This window comes from Oryx dammah, unplaced genomic scaffold (assembly GCF_014754425.2).
Source record: "Oryx dammah isolate SB20612 unplaced genomic scaffold, SCBI_Odam_1.1 HiC_scaffold_28, whole genome shotgun sequence".
NCBI classification, from domain to species: Eukaryota; Metazoa; Chordata; class Mammalia; order Artiodactyla; family Bovidae; genus Oryx; species Oryx dammah.
The window spans coordinates 14230555-14246803 of record NW_024070212.1 but is presented as its reverse complement, the minus strand read 5'-3'; the positions used below and the strand labels follow the sequence as shown (position 1 = coordinate 14246803).

Below are 16249 nucleotides of genomic sequence, written 5' to 3'. Positions count from 1 at the left end.
ATTGAGCATACATAATCTGTAAAAGTACTAAAACTAATATAATATGGTAAATCAACTATATTTTTTAAAAAAAGTGACATATCTGAAGCAAGGTCAAGTCCAAAATGGGCAGTCCTGCAGATCTGATGCAGCACTGCTAACTCCCCTTCTCCTCCCCCAACCTCTACCCTCTGCCCTCTGCCCTCAGGCCTCTAGGAGCACTCACCTGGGAAAGAGGTGGGGAAAGAGGGCGAGAGGACTGGGGCAGCCAGAGGACAGGGACTCTTGTAGACCTTCCCTCTCTGGCTCCAAGGGCCCAGCCTCCTCCACCTCTCAACACTCACCCTCTCTCCAAGGGACCCCCTGTCTAGGTGGGCCAGCAGCGGGCAGCAGCCACAGCAGCAGCACATCCCAACAGACACTGCCCAGCAGCGAGCGGCCCTGGCACTGCCTAGTGCTATTGTCCTGGAGGCAGTCTGCACCCTCCCCAAGGGCTCAGGCTGGTGAGGCAAGAAGGACATAGGGCCTGCACCCCAGGGCCGCCTGCTCCAGAGTCGATGGCCGTGTGTTTCTCTGTCCCACTCTTTCCAAGTATTCTTAAGATCACCCCTGTTACCTGCCTGCCCACCAGCCAGCAGGACAGCCCTTTACCTCACGACCCCATCGGTCCACCAAGAAAAGGGCCCATTACTCCCCAATCCACAGCACCCACTTGCAAACTCAGAGGCCCTTCCTTCAGTCCTATACTGTTCAGTGTCCAGAGTCCTGCTTTCTTACAAACCCTCACAGAAGGTCTTGCCACCCAGCCTGCATCTCCGCCACTGCTTCATCAAGGATGAAGTGAATAAAGCACGGGTAAGCACCAAGCACAACGGCTGGAACATAACAGGCACTCAACGTATGCTTGGGAAGAAAGGAAGTGAAGAAGGATGGACGGATGGCGAGACACCAAGACAAGGGGTCCTAGCAGCACCCTTACCCCTGCTCTAGGGAGCCCCTCATTCTTTATCACAGCTTCAGAGCTTTCAGTCTCCCCTTCCGCCTCCTCTCTTTCTCTCTCTTTGGCTGAGCCATGCACTTGTGAAATCTTAGTTCCCTGACCAGGGATTGAACCTGGCCCCAAACCCCAGAGGTCCCTTTTCTGTCTTTCCTGTGCCCTGGAAGCACGGAGTCTTAACCACTGGACCACCAGGGAATTCTGGTCTCCTCCTCTCTTGTTATTCTTTCCTCCCTCTTCCCAGAACTTCACTCCTAATTCCTTTGAATTTAGGCTCAGATGGTATCCTCTGAAAGTCAGAAGAAGACTTTCCTTTCCACTGTCATCCCAGACTTTGGTTATTTTGGAGAAAGACTAGGCAAATGGCAGAGGGCATTGAGGCTGCTGGCTCAAACACACAGGCAGTCTCCCCTTCCTCTGTGCTTAGTCTCCCAGGCCGAGAGATGAGGAAAACAGTGACATATGCAAAGGCCAAGGAATGCCAAAGCCAGGACTTTGGCTTCCTGTGTTCCCAAGCGGGCAGCAGAGGATGGTGAAGCTGACCCAGAGGAGCGAGCGCCTCTCCAGAGCCTAAGCTGTCAGTGTCCTTGTTCCTCCATCAGGTATGTCCAAACCAAGACCTCTGGAGAAGTCACATGATGCTGAGAATGACCTCTGCTCCAGGGCAAGGGGCAGCAGCCTCTTCCCCAAGGTGGTACAGTCTCTGTCCAGGCCATGCTTGGTGGCCAGAAGGTCCCTGGAAGGTTCTATTAGGTTTCAAGTCATCTGTGGCTTAGACCCTGGATAGCAGGGGTTCAGGGGTTCAGAAGCATAGGCTGCAAAGGGCCATGAGTCCTGAGGGATGGGTTCTAGGGCTGGGAAATGAGAGAGGAGGTTCCTGGCCATGGGACTGAGAAGAGGGCTCGGGGTGGTCTCAGTCAGGCTTTGCTTCCTTTATGATAAGATGAAGGCAGGAGGCCGAGGAGAAGGCGGCCAAACCGAAACGTTAACACCAAAGCCAGAAGCATAACACAAAAAGACATCGCTGAACACACAAAGGCACTTAATAAACGCTTGCTTGATGAATGAAGATGAGCTACCGGACGGTGGGGGTGGGCACATGAGTGGAGCAGAAGAGGGGCGCTGAGGGCCATAGGGAATAAAGTTGGGCTGGAGACTGGGAGGCTCAGGCATCCTGAACCCCAGCCCACCCCCCCGCCAGGCCACACCTGTCGGGTCAGGAGAGAAAGACAAGCAGAGATGGAGGGGGGCAGTGATGCAAACAGACGGGCATTTGTGCAGGCGAACAATAGCTGTGCCAGGACTCCCTGCCCTCCTGGCACAGGGCAGGCCGGCTGAGTTGGGAGGGGGCAGCTGCTGCCTGTAGCCCCTCCCCCACCCTCCCCCAAGGAGACATAAACAAACCCAGAAGGGTCCAGCCAGCACCTCTCAGCCATTTCTCCGACCAGCTCCAGGAACCATGCCCAATCTGCTCCCTCTCGTTCCTAGATGATACTTCAAAGGAGAGACTGAGCTAAGAATGGAACTGCTTCCTCACGTCCAGAGTGCAATGAGCCCCCTGCTTTGGTGACCATCATTCAAAACAGTGACCCAGAGCATCTGGGGATAGGCACACAGACAGACACCCACACCAACACACAAACACACCAACACAACAGGACAGGGCATGTGCACACGTGGGATTCACTCCTTCAGATTTGCCCTCCCTGACTCCAAGGTCAGGGGTTCCAGGAAAGCCAGAGGGACTGAGACTGAACCCCTCTTGAAATCCCTCGGGCAGCCCAGGCACGTCCCTCTCTAGGTGCCATCCGACCCCCTGGAGTCACTCAGCCACTACCTTAAGCATTACACTCCCTTCCCCCATCCTTGCTTCTCCCCTCCCCCTCAGCTCTTTTCCTAACCTCTAAGACCCCAAGAATCTTTTCCTATGCCCCGCAAAGCCTCAGCCTCTCCGGAGACCCCCCAGTTCTTCAACTTCCCTCCCAGACTGACAGCACCGCCAGTTCCCTCCAGGGCTCCCCCAGCCCTTGTCTCCGGTTCCACTCCCAGTCCCGCACACAAAGCCAGCCACCTCTCCAACAGCCAGAACAAAGAAATAGTCTCTCTCCTCTCCCCCACCACCACGTTCCAAAGCTGGGGTCCTTTAGATTCCAGGGAGACCCCCTGGCCTCCAGAGCCATCCCTGATCCTCTGGTCCCTGCTTCCTTCTAGGGAGGAAAGGACTCTTTGTTCTGAGAGAGGAGACAGTTAAGGTTTGGGGGAGGAGGAAGGTGGGAACAGAGGAGGAAAGACAGAAAAGGGACCTCTGGGGTTTGGGGCCTATGGAGGTAAGAAGTAGAGCGCAGAGAGCGAGGGGGTGGAGGACTGAAGACAGCCTGGAAGAATAGAAATGGAGTGAAAAGAGAAAGGAGTCATAGGTAGCCGTGCGGGAGCTGCATAGACTCAGGAGAGTGGGAAGGAGAAAGGGACAGGTTCCACTTAAATTCCTTCTTCTTCAAGGAAGTCCCAAGGAGGAAGGCAAGGAATGGTGGGGGGCGGGGGCTGTCAGGACCGGCTGTGAAGCATCCCCCCAAATAGGCAGCAGGGGAGACCATCTTCCTCAAATTATCTCATTTCCAGCAGGCCCCCTCTCCTTCCCACCGCAGTATAAAAAGAAAGGAGACAGCTGGTGTGCTTGGGGGAGGGGGAAGAGGGGATCCAGGGTTTGTTGGCTAAGAACCAACTCCCCTCTTCTGTAACCACAGTTTTCCGGAGGTGGCCCTCCCCTTCCGACCAGCCCAAACTGACAAGCACCCTCCTCCAGTGGCCTCTGTGCCCTCTCAGACCTACCCACTCAGCCCCCCACATCCCCACCCCCAATCAGCTTCCCAACACCCCCAAACCAAGATCAGCCCCAGGACCCCAGGATGGAAAAAGTCAAGCTTCTAGATTCCCAGTCCTCCCAATGACCAAAAACAAAACAAACAAACGCAACCCCCCACAAGGCATCAGGACCCAGTTATCTGGCTCCCCAGCTCCCCCCAATAACAGAAAAGGGACCCCCGTATCTACCTTCCCAGAACCCTCAGCTCTATAGCCCCTCACCGGTGCCCCCAGGGCTTTCCTTTTTAGGGTGGAACCAAATTTCCGTGGTTTCAAAAAACCTCTCCTCCCCCCTTGGCTCTACTCCAGAGTCTCAGCTCAAACGGTTGAAAAATAAACAGACTTTCATAGCTGGGGCCTGGCCTGGCGCAGGGCTGGGAAGAGCCTGCCTGCCACCCCGCTGTTTCACCGCACTTCAGCAGTCACTCCTCTGGACTTCTGTTTGTCTTAGGCCCTACCCAAACCCCCAGTTGCTTTCCTGTTAGCAGAATCTTACCCCAGCCCCTCTAAAGAAAAGTTCCAGGACAGGATCTCTCCCAGCTTGGTCTCTAGATAGGTGGCCAGGCTAGGAGCTAGGAGGGAAGTGGGGGGGAAAGGGTTCCCTCATCTTTGAGGGCTCCGAAGGAGTGCCGCCCCCATGCCTGAAGACAGTGATGGTGATCAGCATAGGCTGCCTGCCAGAGCAGAACACTGGGATTGGAAAGTGGCCAGAGATTAAACCAGCTATGGACTGGGTCTTGGCCTTTCCAATAATGGGTATAGTGTGGCTGCCTCAGGCAGCTGGGAGGTGCTGTCTGCATGCACCACCTTCCTCCCAGCTCTCACTTATTCACAGACAAGTCAGCTTCATCATTTCCTGGGGGCTGAGGTGTGGAGAGGTCACAGTCTTTGGCAGTGGGCCTGGGTACCAAGGCAGAAAAAAAGGATACTTGGAAAGGAGCGGCCAAGAGCTCCAGATAGGGTTGGGGGACTAGGCTAATTATATATCCAGACTCTAGAAATGACAGAACAGTCCCAAGATGAAGAGATGAGAGCAGAGGTGGGGAGAAGGGAGGAGGGCACAGTGCCAAGTGGGTCAGCCTAAAGGTTCCAGGTTATTTCAGGAAGCTGGTGGGGCAAAAAGGGATGGGGGACCCTGATGCTTCAGGAACTGGGGTGCCCAGGAACCTTCCTAAGGATGGAAGAAAGGATCCTAGCTACACAAAGACCTCTGCTCCCTTCACCTGAGGGCGATGGCTTGTGGGGAAGTAAGCTGTCCCTAAGCTGTCCTGACCCCAGTCACCCGCCCACCAGCGGGGAGAACTGAATCACAGCTGGAAAGTCCATCTGCGAGGAGAGGAGGAGCTGACTTTTGTCTTGCACGGGTGGTGATGCGGGTGGTGTTGGTGGTGGGAGGAAGCTGGGAAACCACCCCCTCCCACCCCTAGGCCGGATGGCGGGGACAAAGAGGGAACGACCGAGCCAGCGACTGCAGGGGGGCGAGGGGTACACAGAGAGCAACCTGGTGGGACCCTGGGAGAGGGGGTCCCCGAGAGCCTTCACCGCGCCCACCCCCGGGACACACACACCTCCCTGTTCCCGCTCCGTCCCTTACCGGAGCAACTTTCTTTCACGCGGCCCAAAACACCGAGTCCCGCCGGATCGGAAGCAGCCCAACCCCAGGTCCGCTCTCTCCCGGGATCCCAGCGGAGAATCAGCTCAGAGCCGGAGGCGCGGGTCGCGTCGACGGCTCCCCGAGCCCCCTCCCCACTCACTCACAGTCCCCACCCACCGCGTCCCGCCGCTTTCCCGGCCATCGCTCCGCCCGATTTTGGCGCCCAGAAAGCAGGCGGGGAGACCCGGGAGCGCCGCGCACGGGTACCGGGGATCGAAGGGCACCCCAAGGACCGCGGGCGGGAGGGACAGGGGTTTCAGAGCCCACCTTGCTGGCCAGCTCTTTGCTCCGGTCGATCCGCGCCCGTGTGAGGGATTCGATCCGAGACATAATCCAATGGAGGGGCGCCCAGGAGGATGCGGCGCGGACCCAGGCGTCCGGCTATTGTGGGGGGAGGGCAGGGGAGGGGTCTGCCCCGCACGCGTCAGTCTGGGGGACAGGAAGTCTGACTCCCCTCGCCCGGCACCCAGCGCCAGTTCCTCAAACCCGAGTCTCCACCCCTGCCCGAGCTCAGGAAAGGGGGAGGCGGGGCGGAGGGAGGGCGGGGTGCCGCGCGCCGGACCGGACGCCTCGGTCAGTGGAGGGGCAGCTCGCACGAGTACAGGGGGCCGTGGACTGGCAGTCCAGCGCCGGTGTGTGCAAGTGTGTGTGTGGGGGGGTGGGGGGGTAGGAGGGGGTGTCTCTAAGCCCAGCCGCCTCGGCTGCAGTTTTCCTAAAACCCTCCCTGTCCCGCCCCGTAGCCCTCACCCCACGTTCATCTTCCCCTTCCCCTCCCCCAAAGCAGTCCATCAGTCTAGAAAGACCCGCGGGCCGGAGGATTCCAGCCGTTCCCAGCTCTCCAGGGAACCCGGATCAGTTCCTTCCTGGCCTTCGGGGGCCCATCAAAGCAGGCCAGAGCCGACCGACCCCCCTTTTATGATCGGGGCAGGGGTGGGGAGAGGGCGGAGAAATCAAAGGGGAACTAAAGGCTGGGTTTTAGTTCTTTACAGGGCCTGGACGAAGAGTCCGAGAGGAGAGAGTCCTTCCCCAAGCCCCCAGCCTCTCTGGGGCCTTCCAGGCCGGCACTCTGGCCACCCCCTTCCCTCCTGCTTCTGCCTTCACTGATGGCTGGGGCCAAGACGCTGAGGAAGTCCTTCCTTGTGTCTAACCCCAGTTCTGTCTGTTGCAAGTTAGACCAGAACCAGAAAGCCCAGCAGCCAACCTGCCCCACTGGAGAAAGGCCAGTGGCACCACGAGGAGGAACGGTGGAGTGGGACACGCTTTCTGGAAACTCTGCCCCAGCCTGAGGCAACCTCCACCTTTTGGGGGAAACGCCTCCTCCCCTAGAATTATAATCATTCACATTGCCCTTCATTTCTACCTCTCAGAGCCTCCTGTCTCTGGAGCAACCAAAAGCACAGAGTCCTGGAACAGAGCATCTTAAGTTTGTAGGGTCCTGCCTGACTCTGGTCCTCAAAGGTGTGGAGGAATGAAGGGAGGAGAGGAGGCCCAACCCAGACCCAGCGGCTCCCTGCAGGGCTTCAGCAGCAGGGCCTGGCTGCAGGTTTTAAGTCCAGCTCAGCACTCTTGTAGGTGCCAATTTTAGCCTCTGCCACTATTTTGGGCTCCACTGCCTCACCACTGGCTGAGCTCCTTGGGCTCCTCACCCCCTTGCTGCTCCTCTGACTTCCCCTCCTGCCTAGCAACTCCTTCACCTCTTTCTTCACCCATTCCCCTGTTTAGGATCCTTATATAGCAAAGACCAGAAAAAAAGGAGAGCAAACAACCATGCCCAGTTCTAGGCTGAATGGAAACTAGAAAGCAGAAAGGACTTCCCAGGGCCATCAGGGAGGCTGACTTCTCCAGGGCTGCACCTGCAGGGGAGACCTACAGGAAGGCCCTAGGAACTCCCCCAAAAGCAGCGGTCTTGAAGCTCCTATACCCATTACCCGAGACTTACCTCCCCCCAGTGGGCGGCCAGGGCTGAGGAATGTACTAAATTTAAAAACAGACAGCCAGAAGCCAGAATCCTAGCCACAAGGCTCCGCCCACTAGGGGCCCAGAGACAAGGGGTAGGCTGAGACCTCGGCTTTTCTCCCAGGCCTGGGGTAGGAGGGTGTTGCAAGCTAAGGATGGAATCTTAAAGGGCCAAACTCCAGTCTGGATATGCAGTAAACCCAGGACTGAATCCCAGAGTTCTGTGAGGGATCTCAGTCCCTAAACTCAATTTAGAAGGTCTCTATATGAAAGAAGAGCACCTAATCTCATAACCCTCTTCTGCTTCTCACCCTAATCTTCAATAAACTTTCCACCCATTTGCTCTTTTTTTTTAAAAATTTATTTATTTTTTATTTTACTTTACAATTCTATATTGGTTTTGCCATACATTGACACCATTTGCTCTTTGTTACCTTCCCTCTTACCCTTCCTCTTCTTCCTGTTAAGAGGTGAATAGTAAGAAGGGGACTTAGGGAGTGGGTAAAGGAAATCAGTCTACCTTTAAGAACACCTGTGCTTTTAATGGGCTAGGCCTGCAGCTTGACTTAATTTCCACTTTCTGTATCCTCTGGAATAGTGAACCCTTTTCCTTTTGCTTTGGTATGCCCTGACCTTTCTTCCAAACCATTTTCATCCCAGTCCTGTTCCTTCTATCCAGTGATGCCTCCCAGATTTTCTGAAATTATTTTTTTAGATACACAAAAACAAAAGCCAATATTAATTTCTGCCAGAATCTAAAAGTAACCACCCCTTCTTTAGCTTATTTAATTTGACAGAGACGTGCCTGCGTGCTCAGTGGTGTCCGACTCTTTGTGACCTCATCAATTGTAGCCTGACAGGCTCTTCTGTCCTTGGGAGTACCCAGGCAAGAATACTGGAGTGGGTTGCCATTTCCTTCTCCAGGGGATCTTTCCAACCCAGGGATCGAACCCATGTCTCTTGTGTCTCTTATGTCTCCTGCACTGGCAGGCAGGTTCTTTACCACTAGGGCCACCTGGGATTCCCTAACTTGACAGACAACTCCCCCACATTTCAGGGGAAGGGAGGCCATCCCAGAGAAGAACCTGGTTGTCAGGGTCTTGTCAAGTAGATGAGCAGAGGAAGCCACAGGGATACCTGGGCCCAAGTCCCGTGGTGGCCAAGAGGTTTGTTTTTCTTATTATTACTTTGGACCTTGTGTGTTGTGGAAGGAATGATTAATCCATCAGAAATGGTGGAAGAAGGGGACTTCCCTGGTGGTCCAGTGGCTAAGACTCCTTGCTCCCAGTGCAGGGGGCCCGGGTTCAATCCCTGGTTGGGGAACTAGATCCGACAGTTCGAATGCCACAGTTAGAAGATCCTGCATGCCGCAACTAAGACCTAGCACAGCCAAGTACATAAATATTTAAAAAAGAAGAAATGGTGGGAGAAGTATAGAGGAAATAAACTGTTCCGTAGGTTTTCTGACAGAGGCAGAGGCAACAGTATATAGTCAAAGCTCTAGGTTCATAATACAGCAACACCTCTTACTAACTGTGGGGTCTTGGGCAAGTGGCTTAGCCTCTAAGTTATCTTGCCATAAAATGGAAAGTAAAATACTTATCTTTGCCAGAGTGTTATAAGAATTAGATGGACTTCCCTGGTGGAGCAGTGGATAAGAATCCGCCTGCCAGTGTAGGGGACACGGGTTCCATCCCTGGTCCAGGAATATCCCATATGCCTCTGAGCAACTAAGCCCATGCCCCTGTGGCACAACTACTGAAGCCCGCACACCCTAGAGCCAGCAAGTCACGACTACTGAGCCTGTGTGCTGCAACTACTGAGCCTGTGTGCTGCAACTACTGAGCCTGTGTGCCTAGAGCCTGTGCTCCGCAAGAGAAGGCGCCGCAATGCGAAGCCCGCGTACCACAACTAGAGAGTCGCCCCTGCTCTTCGCAACTAGAAAAAGCCCACATGTAGCAGTGAGGACTCAGCGCAGTCAAAAATGAATTTAAAAAAAAAAATGAGATGAGATGAGCTCTGTAAAAGTGTTGTCAACTCTACATCGCTCGTCAAGTAAGAAGAAATAAGCTACTTCCTTCTTTCAATGCTTGACTGAGCTTCTCTCCAGCCACACCTCTGGTGTTTACCTGCTTATGGCCCCCATCCTGAGCTAGGAGGAGGGGAAAGGAAGAGATTTAGTGACTCAAGAACACACACTCATGGGGGTGGGAGCAAGATGAACCAAGAGATGACAAAGAGGGAAACAAGTGGACAGGACCAGAGCCCTAGTGAGGAAAGGCGGCGGGGACAATGTCCTGATGATGCTAGTCCTTCCTGCTGCTGCTCTGGGCTCATCTCTGCCCACTTTCCCCTTCATCCCCTCACCAAACTGCCAGGCCAAGGGTGGGCAAATGCAAACCAATTGGGATCCAGATGGCCCCTGCAGCATCGGCTTCCCCTCTCATTCACATTGCAGGAAAAGAGGGTGATTCTGGCATCAGACTCTCCTGCCCTGCACTGAGAGCCTGTGGGGTGAGGGGCCCCAGACCCAAGGTCTCACTCTTTGTTCCCTAGAGAGCTCTGCTCCCCACCAAGAGGCGAGAAGGAGCCTCAGTGTGCCCAGCTTGCTCTGGTCTCAGACTGCCTGATCTCATGCTTCAGCTTCTCACTATAGCCTGCGGTGAGAAGGTGCTAAGAACCTGGTTTCATTTCTGCCTTGGCCTACCCAGAGGAAGGAGAATCCTGGCTAAAAGACTGACAGAGAAGAGGGCCCAGGCACTGTGGGCAGATGAGAACCTTACTGGGTAGAAACCTGTGGTATTTCCAGGTAAACCTGATGATGTCTCATCTGGGGTTTCTCTCAATGTTCAGAAGCTACCCCAGTGGGAAAACACATGCATACTTGGGTAAGCCAGGAGAGGAAAAGGGGGATGGCTCATTCTGCCAGTAAATGAAGAAAGTAGAAATGAATTCAAGCAGTAGGCAGAGCTCCCAGTTTCACCAGAGCCTGAGGGTTGGTAATAAGGAAGAGAGCAATGTGCCTTCATCTTTCTGGGGTCAGAATTGCACACAGCCCTACGTGTGCGCTGTGTGTGCGCTTCCATAATCATACACTCCTGGCTTCCACTCTGCCTATGGTCTAATTTCAAGTCCTTCAGCTGCTATATCCGCCCATAAAATTATGAGTGTAAAAGCACTTTGCAAACCCTAATACTCTCTGAAGAAGTAAAAAGTGTTGCTGTAATTATTATCATCATTATGTCCAATGGCTAAGATTTCTGCTGCCCACCTCTTAGCTATGTGGGGCCTAAAGAGAGGGAGGGCTAGGGCACTCCTTAGCTTCTGAGGTTCCTGGCCCTTCTCTTCTTCCAGCTGTCTACAGCTGGCTGCTAAGCTAGAGGCATGGGGAAAGCAGAGGAAAGGAGATTTACTGGGACATAGGGAGGGAGCCTGAGAGACATAATGTGTTCCCTTAAAACTTGAACCATTGCCCTGTGTCTCTGCCTACTGGGGCAAGCTGGGGAGGGGGGAAGATGGTGAGGTGGAGAGGAAGGGAACTGGGGAGGGCAGGGGGTCCCCAGCTTCCCGCTCCCCTGACGCCTACCTTGGCCTTTCCGGTCATGCCCAAGATCAAGCTGAGTGTCCGTCGCAGGGAGGAGCCTGCCCAGGTACCTGAGCTCCCTTCCAGTTGGCTACAGCTGCAGAGAGAAAAAGAACAGGTGAAGAGATGGAGCTAGAGCTGGAAAAGAACAAGATACTCCCAGAGATATGGTGGACAAAGGTGCCATAACCAGGGGAGAGAAAATGGAGATACAGGGGGAAGACTGAGAAGGATGGAGACAAGGGAAGGAGGACTTAAAAAGAAGAGGCTCCCACCCCCTACCTCCTGGGATTTTCTGGCTACAGTCACTACAGTTTCCCAGGCCCCTCTGTATATGAGGGAAACTCCAGGCTTCTCCCCGATAAATACAGACTCCCCCCTCCTCCCTAATCCAGGACCAATCTCTTTCATACTGCTTCCCAACGGAAGTGATATGGGGTGTGGTGGGCTCTCCAAGAGGACGTTTTTCCCCCACAGAACAAGAGCCCTGTGTACGACCCTCTCTGCTGTGTGGAAAGGGCCTCTGGGCCTACCGCCAATAAGGACTGAATTTCCTGGGATTTCATCAGCCCCATCCCATGAGCTAATCCCAAACCCAGAGCCAGGAGGATGTGTCAGCTAGAGATTTTCAGGACCACAAATCAGAGCTTGATATCTTAAAGGGCCCATTCCCAGCTCACACACCCACACTGTCTCAGAGGGCTGACCCACTCTAATCAGGCTTTGGCTGCAGGAGCCAAACAAACAGGTGCTGATTTGGCATGCTTATTTACACAGACACTGAAGGCTCCCAGCCTCCACCTCCATCCTTGAACTACATGCCTTCAGCCCCTGCCCTCTCGCCTAGGGGCTCAGCTGCCCACGCTCACCTCTTCTTAGGGCCACGCCCCATTGGTCCTTGATCACAGTCTCTCCCTAAGATTGTACAGCAGCCAACCTTCTGACCTTGACAACAGCCATCAACCTCCACGCTCTTACTCAACAGACACCCTGGGGGTCTAGACGCTCCTTTTCTTTCCCTAATTTCTTCCTCATCCCATGGAGCTACCGGGAACCTTCTTTGCCTTCCCTGCCCAATAAGAAGAAGGGGAACTCTTTGCAGTTCAAGGAGAAGGATATTTGGAGGTCTTTGATCAAAAAACGTTAAGGGGTGCAATGTTGCAGAGACCCTTGAGGCTACAAAATTCCTGGCCCAGTCCCATTTCCTCCCCCGCATCCAGGCCTTTGAGAGGCTCTGAATCCCTCAAACTTACCTTTGGCTGAGGTCAGCGGCAGAAGACTGGGACAAATTCCCTGCCAACACAAAAGGAGACGTGAGGTGTCCAGCTAAAGCCAGACAAAGGCGCTCAGAGCTGCCTCCCCCACCCCCTCCACCTGGATCAGGTTCCCAAGCTGCAGGTGCCTCTGACGCCATTCCTGAGGGCGGGCACTGGGGAGCAGGGAAGGAGGGCGGCGTCTGAGAAGAGCTGAGCTGAAGAACTTAGAAGCCTGGGTAACAGAGCCCTGAGGGGTTGTGTGGAGAAAGGCTGGGGGCCAATGTCACAGTTCTGTTTCCGGTGAATGGAAAGGACAGAGGATTCACTCTGAGCTCCCAAAGCCTCATCTTGATGACAAGGCATGTTGAAGGTAACTGTCCCCCTCTCTGATGAAGGAGGAACCTGGAGAGCCTCTTTCTGTCCTGTGTTCTCCTTCTTTGGAAGGAGAGTACCAAAGTCTTGAATTCAGATCTCTCATTTGCATAAAGGCATTTCAGAGTACCAAAGCCTTGAATTCAGATCTCTCATTTGCATAAAGGCATTTTGGAGTTTCCAAGGTTGAACACAACGCATGACCTCTGGACCCAAAACTTATAGCTGGCTCTGAGGACTGGGGTGAGACTGGCAGAAGGGGCCACCACTGCTTTGCTCCCCACTTTTACTCACCAGCTGGGTCTGAGCAGCCCAAGAAGCAATTGATGCCACTCATGGATACAGACTTGGAAAGCATACCAGTGGCTGAGTGGTCCAAAGGGCCAGCTGGTGGGTGACAGGAACCCTGATCCTAGAATTAAGTTAAGAATCTTCATGCAAAGACCAAGCTTCAACCATCTTCCCCCCAGGCTCTTCACTTTCCCACAGCAAAAGGCCCTTCAGGCCTTCTACCCCTCCCTATTACCCATATCTGGAACATTCCACTTGAAATAGTTAGGAAGTTATTCCTGCTATTTAGCAGCCATCACTCTGTTGCAACTCAAATCGAGGCTGTCTTAATATAGAAAATATCCTAGAAAAGATTTACCCTGAATGGTTTCCAAAGTGACAAACTCAATCTACAGAGGTCAGGCAGATAGTGGAAAAAAACAAAAGAAACAAACAAACAAACAAAAAAAGGGGCAGTCTGGTTTTAAAACAATAGGGAATAGAAATATTCATAAACTACACACCCAATCTTTCGAACCCTTTTTTTTCCTCAGCCCTACTTCGAACATTACAAAAACTGGCTATAGATCAGTCCATAAGGTAAAATTTAACATACTTCAGATAATCTCTATCAGAGAGATCATAGGAAACAATCCAGAAGTCCCTTTTCACAACAGACCGAATAACGAATCTATGGTATATTTATATCTACAACAATAAAAATAAACAGACTATAGTTCACCCAACAATACAGATGAACCTCACAAAGAATGCCGAGTGAAAGAATGAAGACACAAAAAATTTATATACATAATGGTTGCATTCATATAAAATTTAAATCAGGTAAAACTAATTGATATTGTTTAGAGATACACATAAATGTGGTAAATCTATCAGGAAAACTGACCTTGAAAGTCAAGAAAGTAGTCCTCTCCATCAGGAGAGGGCTGTGAGTGGGGAGGGACCCAGGGGGGTTCTGGGTTTGGTGGTACTCTATTTTTTTTAACCTAGAGTAGTTACGTGAGTGTTTGCTTCCTAATTATTCATTACATTGTACAGATATGTTTTATATACTTTTCTGTATGTATATTTCAAATTTTTAAAAAATATCCATATATTTAGAAATTTAAAAATACCCTTCCAAATAGACTTGGTGATCAAAGAAGAAATCATTATGGAAATTTAAAGATATTTTATAACAACAATAATGAAAATACTACTCAACAAAACTTGTAGGAGATGGTCAAAATGTATCTCAAGGATAATTTATAACTTTAAAATGCTTATATTGAAAATTTTTTAATTGAAAATTAATGAGCTATGCCAACTTAAAAGGTTAGATAAAAGAACAACAAAACAAACCCCCAAAAAATAGAAAAAAGGGTATCATAAAGATAAAAGCAGAAATCAATGAAGTAGTCACAGCAGAAAATAGAATCAATAATGCCAAGAGACAGGCCAATAAAATAGACGAAACTTTGATAAAAGTGATGTGCAAATAAAAGCAGAATGAAAAAGTGGATCTAACTATAGAAAGAGCAAAAGGTGACTGGAAAGATAATGCTCTCTATAACTTAATGCCAGTAATTTTGAAAATGGAAACAAAATAGATAAATTATTTTTAAAAATATATATATATATGACTTACCAAAACTGAATCTAGAAGAAATAGAAAGTCTGAATGGTCCTATTAAAGAAATGGAATCAGTAGTTAATCTTTCCATAAACAAAACACACAAGGCCAAAACAGTTTTATAGTCAAGGAACAGATCTTTCAAGCAATAGATCACTGATCCAAACTCTTCCAAAGAATAGAAAACAAAAACTTTCAAACCCTTTCCTTGATTCTTAAGCTACACATAGACAATATGAGAAAGGAAAATTATGGGCCAATCTCTCTTATGCAAAGTGCAAAAATTCCAAACAAAATACTAGCAAACTGTAATAGATTTTAAATAGCCTTAATAGCCACAAACTATTTACAGCTCCTGCCATTAAGAAGGAATCTATTTCTTCACTCTTTGTATCTGGGCAGGCCCGTGACTTAGGAAGATGAATAGAATGTGACAGAAGTAGCATGATGTGATTTTTGAGACTATACCTCAAGAAACTTAAAGCGTCCTCTCTTGCCCACTTAGAATGATATTTCCATGTGATGGAGAAGCCATATGGATGAGAACCAAAGTATCACAACAGGCAACCTAACAACACCCACAGCCATGAATATCACCATCCCTGACCATCAGTCCTTTTCAGCCACCAGATAACTGTGGCCACATAAGTGAGGCCAGGTAGAACTAGCAGAGGAATACCCAGCTAAAGTGAAAGTGAAAGTGAAGTCGCTGAGTCGTGTCCGACTCTTTGTGACCCTGTGGGCTGTAGCCCACCAGGCTCCTGTCCATGGGATTCTCCAGGCAAGAATACTGGGGTGGGTTGCCGTTTCCTTCTCCAGAGGAATCTTCCCAACCCAGGGATTGAACCCTGGTCTCCTGCATTGCAGGCAGGCGCTTTAACCTCTGAGCTACCAGGGAAGCTCAATACCCAGCTAAGCTCAGTCCAAATTAACCATCCATAGCACTCTGAGGGGGGAAAAAAGGTGGTTGTTTTAAGTCATTAAGTTTGGGGTTGATCTATTATGCAGCAATAGATAATTGATGCCACAAATGAATTCCAGCAGTGCATAAGAAAGATAATTCATCATGAAAGAGTTGGAATTATCCTAAAAATATGAAGGTGGTTTAAGATGATGAAAATCTTTAAATGTGATTTACCTCAATGACAATATTAAAGGAGAAAAAAACATTACCAACTCAGTAAAAGCAAAAAAAAAAAAAAAAAAATCATAGGATAAAATCCAACATTCACTCATTGTAAAACCAAAGGCCTGGCAGTTACCAATAGAAGGAATCTTCCTTGAGGAAGTGAAGTGAAAGTTGCTCAGCTCAGTTGTGTCTGACTCTTTTGCAACTCCATAGACTATACAGTCCATGGAATTCTACAGGCCAGAATACTGGAGTGGGTGGCCGTTCCTTTCTCCAGGGGATCTTTCCAATCCAGGGATCAAACTCATGTCTCCCGCGTTGTGGGCAGATTCTTCACCAGCTGAGCTACCAGGGAAGCCCCTTAACTTGATAGAGTATTTTTTAAAACCTTACAGCCAAAAATCAATTTTAATGGTAAAACATGAAATGTACTCCCTCTAAAATCAGAAACAAGACAAGGATAGCCATTATCCCCATTACTGTTTAGCATTGCAATAGACCCCTAGCCAAGCACAGCAGGACAAGAAAAAGAAATGAAAGAAAGAAATCATTGGAAAA

At 50.8% G+C, this 16249-nt stretch overlaps 1 protein-coding gene across 5 annotated transcripts in view; it reads right to left on the bottom strand.

Annotated features, from left to right (window-relative positions):
- Window positions 1-16249, bottom strand: part of ARHGEF2 (Rho/Rac guanine nucleotide exchange factor 2) — a 48867-nt gene that overhangs the window by 18365 nt on the left and 14253 nt on the right. Inside the window, exons 4-7 of one of the 5 annotated variants that reach the window (XM_040230301.1) lie at window positions 14578-14616; window positions 12954-13071; window positions 12285-12324; window positions 11035-11128 (exon numbers count right to left, since the gene is read on the bottom strand). In XM_040230301.1, coding sequence (XP_040086235.1) covers window positions 11035-11128; window positions 12285-12324; window positions 12954-13071; window positions 14578-14616 — 291 coding nt within the window. Of the gene's footprint in view, window positions 1-4027; window positions 4355-5432; window positions 5587-5759; window positions 6000-7431; window positions 7531-11034; window positions 11129-12284; window positions 12325-12953; window positions 13072-14577; window positions 14617-16249 lie in introns of those variants that run through there. The other 4 variants (XM_040230306.1, XM_040230303.1, XM_040230304.1 and 1 more) reach the window with 4 other exon arrangements.